This window comes from Herpailurus yagouaroundi, unplaced genomic scaffold, assembly GCF_014898765.1.
Source record: "Herpailurus yagouaroundi ecotype Mexico unplaced genomic scaffold, PumYag 215, whole genome shotgun sequence".
Classification (NCBI taxonomy): domain Eukaryota; kingdom Metazoa; phylum Chordata; class Mammalia; order Carnivora; family Felidae; genus Herpailurus; species Herpailurus yagouaroundi.
The window spans coordinates 11217633-11233400 of record NW_024412446.1 but is presented as its reverse complement, the minus strand read 5'-3'; the positions used below and the strand labels follow the sequence as shown (position 1 = coordinate 11233400).

Below are 15768 nucleotides of genomic sequence, written 5' to 3'. Positions count from 1 at the left end.
TTTTGGGCTGCTAATTTAGAGATCTTATGTTCTGTTGTAGTCTGGTTTGCCCCAAATGCAGACACTGAGACGAAGTCTTATTATTCACTAGTAGTTTATTTGGGACTGTTACCTCACAGGGGAAGAGACAGAAGCAAAGAAGGGAAAACCAGTAACCCGGGTGGCTTATTTAAGTTGGCCACTACTGGGGTGTATAAGACTTGATGAAATGCATCATAGGATCATCCACCTTAATGAAAACCGGGGAAGCATATATTCATCAGCTCCCACTACTTTTTTTTTTTTAATATTTATTTTTTGGGAAAGTGCAAGTTGAGGAGGGATAGAGAGAGGGGGACAGGGGATCTGACAGCTGGCAGCAGCGAGCCTGATGTGGGGCTCGAACCCATGAACTGCAAGATCATGACCTGAGCCAAAGTTGGATGCTCAAACAACTGAGCCACCTAGGTGCCCTGCGACCACTTGTTTTTTAAGGGTTGGCCCATGGATCCTAAACTTCCTTACACTTTCGGGTTGTGTACAGATGAATATTAAACTGGCTTCCGATGGTATTCTACTCCATGGAAGCAGGAAAACCATATGACAGGATGCAATAAGCAGGTGGAGCAGGCCTGAGGTAATGCAGTTAGATTGTGTCTCCATAGAGCTGGTTGGAGTCTACAGAACTGGTTACTGCAGCTGTAGCTGGAATAAAAGACCGTCTGAAGAGAATCTGAAGTGGTGCACAAGAAGTGTCTGGTGCAGTTCCCAAGGAGTGCTTTAATGGTTTTATTCTACTAGAAGCTGAGACTGCCACTTGGCCATTTTAAGTTCTTTATGTTACTGAACCAACAGGCAAACAAAGGAGTGACCATACTGTCTGGAGTAATTCAATCCAAATTAACAGTAGAAAAATGAATTTCTCTACACATTGAGGAAGCACTGTCATACCCAGGAGATTCTTTGGAGTACCACTTAGTAAAATATAATGGAAAACTACAGCAACCCAATAAAGGCAATAACACTGAGGATTCAGACTCCCAAGGAATGAAGGTTGAATATAAAGAAACCATCTAGCTGAAGTCATACATATAGAGGAAGTATAGAAGAAGGAGTTATAAATACTAGCTGTGGCTTTGTGATCAATGCAGTGTAAGAAAGAGCTGGAAACTAGATAATCTGACACATATGGAGAATGATAGAGGTGATAGTGGTGGTGGGGTGCTATTAAAGTTTCCTACGGAGGTGAGAAGCTAGACATACCTCAGAGGAATGAAAAATCTAGGTTTCTATCTTTGTGCAAAGCTGACTTGAACATACTCTGGGAGAGGTCTCTTTTACTCTAGTACTTTCTCTGTATCTGCATATGGTTGGGTCATAGAGCTCTAATTTTTATTAGCTGCAGGTTTATCTCTCCCTTTGAGTATGTTTATGAGGAACTAGGTTGTAGTGAGAGATCATGCCACCCTGGGAATCTTTCCAAAATATGTCTTTCATGACATTTTGCTCAAAGACAGCTGATGACATCTTGTTGCCTACAAGATAAAGCCTCTTACACTGTAAGATGTTTTAGGATATTCACAGTCTGGTCCCTCTTCGTTTCTATGACTTCTCCAACCATCCTCCTTCACCTCCCAAAATGTAGGCTCCAGCCCCACAGGACTACTGTCCATTCCCTAAACAGGCAGTGATTGAGCATCCATATATGAGCTTCTGTCTATCCTCACCGCCCCCCGTACCCCCCCCCCCCCACCAAAGCATGATCAGGTATGATGGGTGTTGTAGTCAATCACTGCTCCAAAACTCTGAGAGCATTTGTCCTAAGGGGTCCTGGGTAATTTCTGTGTTTTAATGAGTTCCTTTAGGATCTAGACTCCTTTGGGATCCAGAGCCCCTTAGTCCCAGGGATGTGTAGAACGGGAGATGTGAGAAGGGATGTTGCAGACACAAGTGACAACTACAGAGGCTGTCACTTTACATATCTTTGTAAATAAAGGTAAACAGGACCTTAGGTTAGTCTCCTGGAGTGCTCAGACACACTAAGTAAGTTGGGCAGAGGGTGAATGAGCTGGTCTCTTAGGGTCCTTCCAACCTGAGGGTCTTGCTTTCCCAGGTTGTATGATGTTCTGTAGGATGGTGCTTCGGGTATGGTAACCCTCCTTTTCTTTACTTCCCTGGCTCCCAAGACTTCCCCACATTCTAGAACTATTTTGATTGATGTTCATAGTTACATTGAGTCTTTTTATTAATTATAGCATTCATAAGTATTACTACATAATGCATCTCACAAGATTGTATCATTTTAACGGATCTCTGAGGCAAGCATTGAATACACAGGTTCTTAACCCTGGAATATATATTTGAATTACATTAGGAGCTTTAAAATTCTTTGGATAGCCCTCTCCCCTCAGGAATCTGATTACATTTACTGGTATAGTAATCAGTATTTTAAAAATGTGTGTCCTTACTACTTAAAGTGGTCCACAGACCAGCAGACTTGGCATCAGAAGATATAAAATTTAGTGCCTAAAAAAATGTAGAATTTTAGGCACCACTGCAAATCTACAACATCAAAATTAGCATTTCACAGGACCCCTAGGCAGTTCATACGTAGATTTTTAGAAGCACTGCCTCTTGGGCCTCCCAGACTGAGAACCATTGATTGGCCCTGTGAGCAAGATGAGAGGCATCGTTAATGGAGCAGCTGAAGCTCCTACGCCTGATCTGTGGCAGTGTCTGCTAGCTCTGTGGTCTGTGCTTCCTAATGAGACGTTCGCACCAGGGATGGTGCCCGCTCATTTTCCAGAGGAGAAAAATTCTGATAAATGAGGTGTATGAAACTTCACTTGATGTCATTATCTGCTGCAACACCAGCACATATGTCCACGTATAAAAAATTTTAATGTGGCTCAAACAGCATCAGCAGGGTGAAAATTCTAGCCATTGGACTCAGTTATGCTTCTTCAGGGAGGGAACTTTTAATATTCCTTAATGCTCCTACTGAGCTTTCTTAGCTCTGAGGGACTCGCTGAGGTGTGGGTGTCTGGAGAAGCACTGGAGTGAGGTCTCAAGGGTAGAAATTACCTTTATTTTTTCCTTTCCTCCACAAATTACTAAACCTGCCTATACGTGAGATTTTTTTTTTATGGCAATACCACTGAATCCTATGGATACAACACAAGGAAAAAGTGATGATGTGGATGTGTATACTGGGTTGTCTGTTTCGGTTAAAGAGCAGTGTGGTTGAAGTAGTCCAAATTTTCCATGAGTTAGAGATTATGTCAGGGAATTCTACAATAAAATGTCAAAAACTAGTAAGTTCTTGTTCTGAGAGTATTTAGTAGGAGTAGATATTCTAATAGGAGTTTGCTGTCTGTAAAGTTGAAGGAATGCATGTCTCAGCCTGAAGAACAGCCAATAAATATTTACGAAACACTGGCTACATCCAGGCACCGTGTCAGGTGCTGGCACTTCTGTAGTCATGAAGGCAGACACGGCCTTTCCTGCATGAAGTTTACAGTCCATTAGGGAGGACAGCTATACACAATACCTTGGGCAGTATTAGGGAAAAGCACAGGATCCTGTGGAAACATAGCAGGATCACTTGGTCTGGAGGGGACAGGAGAGGTGTAGCTGAGTAAGTGATGTTTAATATGCCTGAAGGATAAGTAGGGCAAACCCAGGTGAAGAGGCAGGGGGAGGAAGATGCTAGGCATGGGGGCCAGCAAGTGGAAAAGTCTGGAGGCAAGAAATTGTGACTTACAAGTCCAGCGTTTCTGGAGAGGTGAGTGTATGTCACTATGGGGCCAGATGAAGCTGTGGAGGTAAGCCAGGGTCAGGTCAGGAAGCAACTTTGTGACCTTGAAAGGAATTTTGCCTTTATCTTAAGAGCAGTGAGAATCTATGAAGACTTTAGGGAGAATGATGATCAGATTTTCATCTTAGAATACTGCAGTGTGAACGAAGGATATTAAAGGAGAGTATTCAAGCATGGACACAAGGAGATGAGTGAAGAGGCTGTTTCAATAGTGCAGACAAGACATGATGTCAGCCCAGCCAGGATAGTGATGGTTGAGATAAGGAGTGGATAAATGAGAAAGAGATTTATCGTGTCAGAATATATAGGACTTCATAGACTGGATGTTGATAATGACAGAAAGGAGGGAGTAAAAGAAGACTCTCAGGTGTATGACTTGAGCCTGGATTTCTTTTACTGAGATATGAGAGACTTGGAGGCACAGATTAGGAGAGGGGCAGGGTGAGATCATGAGCTTTATTTGCGGTCTGTGGAGCTTAAAATGCTTGTGATATTATATGATGAGATAATCACTACACAGTTGGGAATACAGTTCTGACGGTGATAGAGGTCTATCCATGAGGTTTAGATGGTAATTTATGCCATGGGAGTAAGCAACTCTTTTAGGGCTGTCTATGTAGCATTATAAGAGAATAGGATTTAGGAAAAAAAGCCCAAGAAAACACCAATATATAAAATTCTGTTATGGAAGACACCAATCACAGTTATTGAGAATGAAGAGCTAAGAAACAGGATGATTGCACAGAAGGGATCAGAATGTTTCAGAAGGTATGGAAGAGTCAATATTATTAAATGCTAATTAACTAGAAAAAAATTTGAGCCAGAAAATGATTAGGTTAAGTGATTTGTTATATTTGTGGTTATAGAGTGTTGTGGATAACAAGGATGAAATCAATCATTGCAGAACAACTTACAGACCATGTATCTTAGAAATATTTTCATTTTTATTCAGTTTTTTAATGGACACCATTATTTCCTCCTAAAGGACACAGACCATGACAAGAAGAAATCAAACTATTGTCTCAGTCTTCCTCCTTCTGGGCCTGCCAATTGAGCCAGAGCAACAAAATCCGTTTTATGTCCTGTTCCTGGCCATGTATCTTATCACCGTACTGGGGAATCTCCTCATAATTTTCCTGATTTGCCTGGACTCCCACCTGCACACACCCATGTATTTTTTTCTCAGCAATTTGTCTTTCTCTGATATCTGCTTCTCTTCTGTGACCATTCCGAAATTGTTGCAAACCATGCAGAGCCAAGACTCATCCATCCCCTATGCCGGCTGCCTGACCCAAATGTACTTCTTTCTGTTTTTTGCAGACCTGGAGAGTTTCCTCCTAGTGGCCATGGCCTATGACCGCTATGTGGCCATCTGCTTCCCCCTCCACTACACCATTATCATGAGCTCCAAGCTCTGTCTCTCCCTGGGTGTGCTGTCCTGGGTGCTGACCATGTTCCATGCTATGTTACACACTCTCCTCATGGCCAGATTGTGTTTCTGTGCCGACAACATAATCCCCCACTTTTTCTGTGACATGTCTGCTCTGCTGAAGCTGGCCTGCTCTGACACTCGAGTCAATGAGTTGGTGATATTTATCATGGGAGGGCTCATTCTCGTCATCCCATTCCTACTCATTGTCATGTCTTATGCACGGATCGTGTCCTCCATCCTCAGGGTCCCTTCTGCCAGGGGCATCCGCAAGGCCTTCTCCACCTGTGGCTCCCACCTCTCCGTGCTGTCTCTTTTCTATGGGACAGTTATCGGTCTCTACTTGTGCCCTTCAGCTAACAATTCTGCTGTTAAGGAGACTGTCATGGCCGTGATGTACACTGTGGTCACCCCCATGCTGAATCCCTTCATCTACAGCCTGAGGAACAGAGACATGATGGGAGCTCTGGGAAGACTCCTTTTCAAAAAGAAAATTTCCTTCTCTGTATAATGGTAAAGCTGAGGATTTTTACATAATTTTATCAAGTAGATACACTGATGTTAGTATGGGAATATTGACCCAGGCTTCTTTTTTTTCTCCCACCATGAATTTTTCTATTAAAAAGACCTACTAAATAATTGTTCAGTACCTAATACAAATGAAGTGGGGTTATGTGGTTGCACTCAGAAAGGGGATCCCAATGACCTGGTAGCAGGTTCTTTCTATTTGCTCTTCCCAGGTGACCCTGAAGAAACATTATTTTTAAACTTTTAATTGAGCTTTCTGTTTCCAGTTGTGAAACAACTAATATGTTATGTGTTTTGTTTGTTTGTTTTTTAACTAAAACTCTGCTTTAAGTAATACCCTGCTCTCCCAGGTCAATACTGACTAAAACTCAAGCCTCTCACTCCTCTGCTTACTTTCACTAAACTGGACTTTCATTGTCGAACGCAGATTTTTACGTACTTCTTCCTGAACAAGTGTTCGCGTTATTTTGTCTCCTCTTCTCCTTTGATTTATTTTCATGTCTACATTGTCTTTTTGACCTGATCTGAACCTAAGATGAACTTTCTATCTCATTTGCTACAATAGTTTGTTTTTGCCTGGGAGCTAACCCATACCTGGAGCTCTATAAGTTACTCACACAGGTATGGGAAAGCCAGAGCCTGGTTAAAGCCTTACTGTTTAAGGCTGTCTTCCTCCTACTTAGTATTTTGAATTTTTTCAACAAATTTTACATCCATGAACTTATGCTACTCTTATGATTACACCACAAAGGAATCTTATTACCATCTTAAAGATTGAAAATGTGGAATTTGATAACTTGCCAAAGTCCCAGAATTGGTCAATATTGAGGCTAAGATCTCAGGCTATCTAATTTTAGAGTTTCTTCTTATTTCCCCCACCTCAGAAATAAGGGAAAAGCCATTGATTTTTCAGTCAGCCCCATGTATAGCATTGTCTAGAATTCTAACTTTGGACTGTTCATTTCCTGTTATCTCTGATAGCATCTAAATCCATTATTTTAATCTTCTCAAAAATACTGCCTACCTCCACATATCTATCTGAAGTCTAAATCTTTTACAAGTTCTCAATTTTTATTTTCATCTTCACAGTAGACCTCTCCCCTTGATGCTCTATGAGCACTTCAATCTTAACCTACAAAAAATTGAATTTTTATATTTCCCCCCAAACTTCCACTTTGCTTAAACTCCATTTGTTTTTAGCTTTACAGAAGTATAATTGATAAAAATTGCACACATTTAACGTAGACATCTTGATGAATTTAGACTTATGCATACACCCATGATACTATCACCACAACCAAGATATTAAATATATCCATAATATCCAAGAATTTCCATGTGTTCTTTTGCGTTTTTTTCTTTTTTGATAAGAATACTTTACATGGAATCTATCCTCAGAGTGCACAATGCCATATTATTAACTGTAGGTATTATATTGTACAGCAGATCTTTAGAACTTAGTCATCTTATGTAACAGAAAGTTATACCCATTGAAAAACCAATTCTGCATTTCTTCGTCCCTCTGCCCCCAACAAACACTATTCAATTCTCCTTGTATGTGGTTATGACCATTTTAGACACCTCTTATCCAGAATAAAATCATGCAGTATTTGTCCTTCTGTTTGTGGTTGTTTCACTTAGCATAACATCCTCTAGTTTCATCCATGTTGTCATGAATTTTAAGATTTCTTTCTCTTTTTTAAAAAAAAGATGAATGATAAGCCACTGTATGTATGTACTACATTTTCTTTATCCATGTATCTGTTGATGGACATTTGGGTTGTTTACATATCTTGGCTATTATAAATAATGCTGCAATGAACACAGAAGTGCAAATGCCTTTTTGAGATCCTGGTATCATTTCCTTTGGATATATACCCACATTGGGATGGCTGGATCACATGGTAGTTCTATTTTTAGTTATTTTGAGGAGACTCCTTACAATTTCCCATTGTGGCTGTACATTCCCACCAACTATACGTAAGAGTTCTCTTTTTCGGGGATACCTGGTTGGCTCAGTCTTTGAAGCATCTGACTTCGGCTCAGGTCATGATCTCACGGTTCTTGGGTTATAGCCCCGCGTCGGGCTCTGTGCCGACGCTACTCTGTGCCGAAGCTGTCAAGCTTCGAGCCTGGAGCCTGCTTTGGATTCTGTGTCTCCCTTTCTCTCTGCCCTTCCTCCATTCGTGTTCTGTCTCTCTCTCCAAAAAATAAATAAATATTAAAAAATTAAAAAAAAAAAGCGTTCTCCTTTTTCACCACTTGTTATCTTAAAAAAGTAATATCCATCCTAACAGATATGAGGTGATATCTCATTGTGGTTTTTGATCTGCATTTCCCTGGTGTATTAGTGATATTGAGCAACTTTTTCATATACCTAATGGCCGTTTGTACATCTTCTTTGGAGAAATGTCTATTCAAGTCTTTTACTCATTTGTTAATCAGGTTATTTATTTTTATTTTGCTGTTGAGTTGTAGGAGAATCTTACATAGTTTGTATATTAACCCTTAATTAGATATTTGCAAATATTTTCTCCCATCCAATAGGATGCATTTTCATATTGTTTCCTTTGCTGTGCAGAAGCTTTTAAGTTTGATGTCTCATCAGAAGGTATCAAGTACTTAGGAATAAACTTAACCAAGAGGTGGAACACTTGTATATTAAGACTATAAAACACTGATGAAAAAATTTAAAGCAGATACATTAATGGAAAGACAGCCCTTGTTCATGGATTGGAAGAATTAATATTGTTAAGATGTCCATATTTCCCAATATACAGATTCACTGCAATCCTTATTTTTTTTCCTCTTTTTTAATTAATTATTTTAGGGGCCCCTGGGTGGCTCAGTTGGTTAAGCCTCCAGTTTTAGCTCAGGTCACAATCTCACAGTTCATGGGTTAGAGCCCTGCGTTGGGCTCTGGGCTGACAGCTCAGAGCCTGGAGCCTGCTTCAGATTCTGTGTCTCCTGCTCTCTTTGCCCCTCCCCCACTCATACTCTGTCTCTGTCTTTCTATCTCCCCCAAATGAATAAACATTAAAAAATATTTTTTTCAATTTAAATTCAAGCTAATTAACATACAGTGTAGTCTTGGCTTCAGGAGTAGAACCATGTGATTCATCTCTTACGTATGACACCCAGTGCTTCACAGTAATCCTTATTAAAATCCCAATTGCGTGTTTTATAGAAAAAATCCTACAATTCATATGGAACTATATCAGACTCTGCAAAACCAAAGAAATCTTGAGCAAAAAGAACAAAGCTAGAGGCATCATAGTTCCTAATTTCAAAATATATTACAAAGCCACAGAAATCAAAACAGTAAGGTAGTGGTGTAAAGATAGACATACAGTCCAATGGAACAGAGTAGAGGACCCAGATGTAAATTCATGTAATATACAATCAACTGATTTTCAAATAGGGTGCCATGAACATGCAATGGGGCAATGATAGTCTCTTCAACAAGTGGTGTTGTGAAAACTGGATATCCATATGAAAAAAGAATTCAGTTGGATCTCTTATCTTACACCATACGCCAAAATCAACTCAAAATAGAGTAAGGGGTTAAATAGAAGACCTAAAACTGTAAAACTTTTTGAAGAAAATATATAGGGAAAATTTCTTGGCATTGATCTTGGCAGTGATTTCTTAGATTTGACACCAAAAGCCTAGGTAGCAAAACTAAACATAGACAAGTGGGACTGCATCAAATGATATTTCATTTCTTGATTCATATTATCTTCCATCCAGTTACCCAAAGAACTGTTTGTGTGTCTATGTATTTATGAAAATAGGTTATTATTCAGTTTTTCTTTTTCCATTTACTATTTTGCTCACTGATTTATTTTAATATTCTCCATGTGTTACTTAAGGTACAAATAAACCCTGAAATTTCAGTGGTGTGATACAGTGAATGTTATTTTCTTGCTCATGTAAAATTGAGTTGGCATTGACACATGGAGAGCACTATGTTTCATGTTATCAGGTTGATGGAGGCTCCATAGTCACCTCAGGTGTTGACGTTCAGCCCCGAGGAAGACAGTGGGTAGAGGACGACAGTGAAGAGTTTAATGAACTGGAACTAGAAATGGCATACATCACTTTGACTTACATTTTGTTCTCCAGAACTCAGCCACATAGCTCAACTTAGATAAAAGGTGGATAAGGGGATGTCACAGACTGCCATGCAGATAGATAGTTAGATAGATAGATATTATTTTGAAATAATTACAGAGTCACAAGAAATTTAAAAAAAATAGTACAGAAAGATAATTTGTACCTCATCTAGGTTCCTTCAGTGGTACCATTGTATATAAGTAGAATACATTAACAAAACTAGGAAATTGACTAGCACATCACAATGAACTGGACCACAGACTGGATTCTACCAGTTTTGCTGCACTCATTCTTTTATGAAGATGATGATGATGATGTCTTTGTGTGTAGTTCATGATAATTTATTACATATATGGATTCATATAACCATCAACAAAATCAAACTCCAGAACTGTTGTCTCACCACAGAGGATGTCTGCTGTGTTACATCTTCATACTTCAAACTGTAGTATATTTTGAGAGTAAAAGGGGTCTGGGACTATAATGGGACTGTACAGGAAACACAGGTATATATGATAATCTTAATTTTAGTTTATATAAATGGGATCATAGATGTTCAAAAAGCAACAGAGGGCAGAGAGAGAGAGAGAGAAAGGGAAAATGAATGAATGATGAGTACCTCACATGCCATGTAAGAGTCTAGTGTGTAGAGATACATATCTTTTCCCTTTGTGTAAATACAGGCATGCATTTCATTGGTGATGTACTAAAGAAATATTAGCTGTTTATTTTTTTTTTTAATTTTTTTTTTCAACGTTTTTATTTATTTTTGGGACAGAGAGAGACAGAGCATGAACGGGGGAGGGGCAGAGAGAGAGGGAGACACAGAATCGGAAACAGGCTCCAGGCTCCGAGCCATCAGCCCAGAGCCTGACGCGGGGCTCGAACTCACGGACCGCGAGATCGTGACCTGGTTGAAGTCGGACGCTTAACCGACTGCGCCACCCAGGCGCCCCAATATTAGCTGTTTAAAAAATGAAAGAAAACTGGCTACATTTGACCTACTGTTAGACAATATCACTATAAAATGGGGTCCCTTGCTGGGGGATTTTCTTTTTTAATTTAAATATAGTTAACATACAGTATTATATTAGTTTCAGGTGTACAATATAGTGATTCAACAATTCTTTACGCAGTGCTATCCTGATCCCCCCCACCTGCCTCCCCACTGGTAACCATCACTTTGTTCTCTGTAGTTGAGTCTATTTCTTGGTTTCTCTCTTGCTTTCTTCTCTGCTTGTTTCTTAAATTCCACATATGAGTGAAATCATATGGCTTTGTCTTTCTCTGACTGACTTATTTCGCTCACCATAATACTCTCTAGCTCCATCCATGTTGTTCAAATGGCAAGATTTCATGACTTTTTTGTATGGCTGAATAATATTCCAGTGTGTGTGTGTGTGTGTGTATGTGTGTGTGTGTGTGTGTATTTCTTTATCCATTCATCAGTCTATGGACACTTGGACTGTTTCCATAATTTGGCTATTGTAGATAATGCTGCTATAACCACTAGGGTGCATGAATCCCTTTGAATTAATGTTTTGTATTTTTGGGTAAATACGTAGTAGTGCAATTACTGGATCATAAGATAGTTCTATTTTTAACTTGTTGAGGAACCTCCATACTGTTCTCCAGAGTGGCTGCACCAGTTTGCATTCCCACCAGTAGTGCAAGAAGGTTCCCCTTTCTTCACATTTGCCAACTCTTGTTGTTTCCTGTATTGTAGATTTTAACCATTTGACAGGTGTGAGGTGATGTCTCCTTGTGGTTTTGATTTGTGTTTTCCTGATGTTGAGCGTTTTTTTATGTCTCTGTTGGCTATCTGTATGTCTTCTTTGGAGAAATGTCTGTTCATGTCTTCTGCTCATTTTTTAATTGGATTATTTGTTTTTTGAGTGTTGAGTTGTATCAGTTCTTTATATATTTTGGATATTAACCCTTTATCAGATATGTCATTTGGAAATATCTTCTCCCATTCTGTAGGTTGCCTTTTAATTCTGTTGATTTTTTTCCTTTTCTTTGTAGAAGTTTTCATTTTGAGGTAGTCCCAATGGTTTACTTTTAATTTTATTTCCTTTGCCTCCGGAGACATATCTAAAAAAATGTTGCTATGGCCAAAGTCAGAGACATTATTGCCTGTGCTCTCTTCTAGGATTTTTGTGGCTTCAGGCCTCACCTTTAGGTCTTTAATCCATTTTGAATTTATTTTTGTGTATGGTGTTAGAAAATGGTCCAGTTTCATTCTTTTGCATGGTGCTGTCCAGTTTTTCCTACAACATTTGTTGAAGAGACTGTATTTTTCTATTGTACATTCAGTTTCTCCTTTGTTGAAGACTAATTGACCATATAATTGTGGGTTTATTTCTTGGTTTTCTATTCTGTTCTCTTAGTCTATGTGTCTATGTTTATGCCAGTACCATACTGTTTTTATTAATACGGTTTTGTAATATACTTGAGCTCTGGAATTGTGATGCCTCCAGCTTTTCTTTGGAAATAACTTTTTTTTTTAATTTAAAGTTTGGCTGGTTAACATACAGTGCACTATTGGTTTCAGGAGTAGAATTCAGTGATTCATCACTTACACACAAAACTCAGTGCTCATCACAAGTGCCCTCCTTCATACCCATCACCCATCTAGCCCACCTCCCACGCACCTCCCTTCATCAACCCTCAGTTTGTTCTGTGTCATTAAGAGTCTCTTGTGGTTTGTTTCCTCTCTTCTCCCCCCCCACCCCCACTGCTCCCCATACATCAGCCTGTTTTGTTTCTTAAATTCCATGTATGAATGAAATCGTATGGTATTTATCTTTCTCTGATTGACTTATTTCACTTAGCATAATACATTTGAGCTCCATCCATGTCATTGCAAATAGCAAGATTTCATTCTTTTTGGTGTCTGAGTAACATTCCATTGTATATCTACACCACATCTTCTTTATCCATTCATCAGTTGTTGAACATTTGGGCTCTCCCTATAGTTTGGCTATTGTTGATAATACTGCTATAAACATCAGGATGCATGTGTTGCTTCAAATCAGCACTTTTGTGTTCTTTGGGTAAATACCTAGTAGTACAATTGCTGGATTGTAGAGTAATTCTATTTTTGGTTTTTTGAAGACCTCCCTACTGCTTTCCAGAGTGGCTGCACCAGTTTGCATTCCCACCAAAAGTGCACAAGTGCTCCCTTTTTCTCCACATCCTCACCAAAACCTGTTGTTTCTTGTGTTAACTAATTTTAGCCATTCTGACATGTGCGAGGTGGTATCTCATCATGGTTTTGATTTGTATTTCCCTGATGGTGAGTTTTGTTGAGCATCTTTTCATGCATCTGTTAGCCATCTGGATGTCTTCTTTAGACACTTTTTTTTGGAGGGTGTTGAGTTTGATAAGTTCTTTATAGATTTTGGATACTAATCCTTTTTCAGATATGTTGTTTGCAATTATCGTCTCCTATTCCACAGGCTGCCTTTTAGTTTTGTTGATTGTTTCCTTTGCTGTGCAGAAGCTTTTTATCTTGATGAAGTCCGGTTAGTTCATGTTTGCTTTTATTTCCCTTGCCTTTGGCGGTATCTAGTAAGATGTTGCTCTGGCCCAGGTCAAAGATGTTCTGCTTGTGTTCTCTTCCAGGATTTTTAATGGTTTTCTGTCCCACATTTAGGTCTTTCATCCATTTTGAATGAATTTTTGGGTAATGTGTAAGAAAGTAATCCAGTTTCATTCTTCTGCATGTCGCCAGTTTTCCCAACACCATTTGCCGAAGGGACCTTTTCCCATTGTATATTCTTTCCTGCTTTGTGGAAGATTAGTTGACATGTAGTTGTGGGTCCGTTTCTGGATTTTTTACTCTGCTCCATTGATCTGTGTGTCTCTTTTTGTGCCAGCAACCAGACTGTCTTGATGACTACAGGTGTAGTATAGCTTGAAACTTGAAATCGTGATGCCTCCAGTTTTGTTTTTCTTTTTCAGGATTTTACTTTGACTAACAAGATCTTTTGTGCTTCCATACAGATTTTAAGATTGTTTGTTCAAGATCTGTGAAAAATGCTGATCGTATTTGATAGGTATTGCATTAAATGTGTAGATTGCTTTGGGTAGTATAGACATTTTAACAATGTTTGTTCTTCCAACCTATGAGAATTGAATGCTTTTTCATTTCTTTGTGTCCTCTTCAATTTCTTTCCTAAGTGTTCTCTAGTTTTCAGACTACAGGTCTTTTCTTCTTTAGTTAGTTTTATTCCTAGATATCATATTGGTTTTGGTGCGATTGCAAATGGGATTGATTCCTTGATTTCTTTTTCTGCTGCTTTGTTACTGGTGTATAGAAATGCAACAGATTTCTGCATGCTAATTTTATATCCTGCGACTTTGCTGAATCCATGTACAAGTTCTAGCAATTTTTTGGTGGAGTCTTTGGGTTTTCTACATAGAGTATCATGTTATTTGCAAATAGTGAATGTTTGACTTCTTCCTTGCTGATTTGTCTGCAATTTATTTCTTTTTGTTGTCTGACTGCTGAGGCTAAGAATTTTAGTACTATGTTGAATAGTAATGGTGAGAGTGGACAGCCTTGTCTTTTTCCTGATGATAGGGGAAATGCTCTCAGTTTTCCTCCGTTGAGGAATGATATTAGCTGTGGTTCTTTTGTATATGGCCTTTTTGATGTTGAGGTATGTTGCATCTGCCCCTTCTTTCTTGAGGGTTTTCATCAAGAAGGAATGCTATATTTTGTCAAGTTCTTTTTCCGTATCTTTGACAAGATCATATGGTTCTTATCCTTCTTTTGTTAATGTGGTGTATCATATTGATTAATTTGCAAATATTGAATCATACTTGCAGCACAGGAATAAATCTTATTTGATCACGGTGAACAATTCTTTTTTAATTTTTAATTTTTTTAATGTTTATTTATTTTTGAGAGAGAGAGAGCAATCAGGGGAGCGGCAGAGAGAGAGGGAGACACAGAATCTGAAGCAGGCTCCAGGCTCTGAGCTTCCTGGTGAACAATTTTTTTGATGTCCTGTTAAATTCTATTTGCTGGTATCTTGTTGAGGATTTTTGCATCCATGTTCATCAGTGATATTAGCCTGTAATTCTCATTTTTAATGGGGTCTTTGTCTGGCTTTAGAATTAAGGTAATGCTGGCTTCATAGAATGGGTTGGGAAATTTTCCTTCCATCTCTGTTTTTTGGAAGAGTTTGAGAATAGGTAGTATGTCTTCATGAAATGTCTTGTAGAATTCCCTTGAGAAACCATCTGGCCCAGGATTCTTGTTTGGTGGGAGATTTTTTTATTACTGATTCAATTTCTTTTCTGGATATGGATCTTTGAATTTTTCTATTTCTTCCTCTTTCAGTTTTGGTAGTTTGTGAGTTTCTAGGAATTTTTCCATTTCTTCCAGATTTCCAATTTGTTGGCATATAATTTTTCATAGTATTCTCTTATAATTGTTTTATTTCTGTGGTGCTGGTTGTGATCTCTCCTCTTTCATTCATGGTTTTATCTATTTGGGTCCTTTCTCATTTCTTTTTGATATCTATGGCTAGGTGTTTATCAATTTTTCTTATTCTTTCAAAGAACCAGCTCTTAGTTTTGTTGATCTGTTCCACCGTTTTTTGTTTGTCTGTGTGTATATTGTTTATTTCTGCTCCAATGTTTATGATTTCCCTTCTTCTACTGGGTTTAGGTTTTGTTTGCTGTTCCTTTTCAGGCTCCTTTTGGTGTAAAGTTAGGTTGTGTATTTGGGACATTTCTTGCTTCTTGAGGTAGGCCTGAATTGTAATATACTTTCTTCATAGGACTGTCTGTTGCATCCCAAAGGGTTTGGACTCTCATGTTTTCATTGTCATTGGCCTCCATGTATTTAAAATTTTTTTTAACGTTTATTCATTTTTTGAGAGAT

The 15768-nt window shown here is 38.7% G+C and overlaps 2 protein-coding genes across 3 annotated transcripts in view; both read left to right on the top strand.

Moving 5' to 3' along the window:
• Positions 1–15768, top strand: part of SPATA22 (spermatogenesis associated 22) — a 60061-nt gene that overhangs the window by 17304 nt on the left and 26989 nt on the right. The window lies entirely within an intron of this gene.
• Positions 4418–7375, top strand: LOC121017354 (olfactory receptor-like protein DTMT). Its single transcript, XM_040455561.1, has one exon. The coding sequence runs from the start codon at positions 4792–4794 to the stop codon at positions 5734–5736; it is 945 nt and encodes a 314-aa protein (XP_040311495.1). The 5' UTR covers positions 4418–4791; the 3' UTR covers positions 5737–7375.

Coding starts and splice junctions, on each gene's coding strand:
- LOC121017354 (XM_040455561.1), top strand. CDS start 4,792: ATGACAAGAAGAAATCAAACTATTGTCTCAGTCTTCCTCCTTCTGGGC.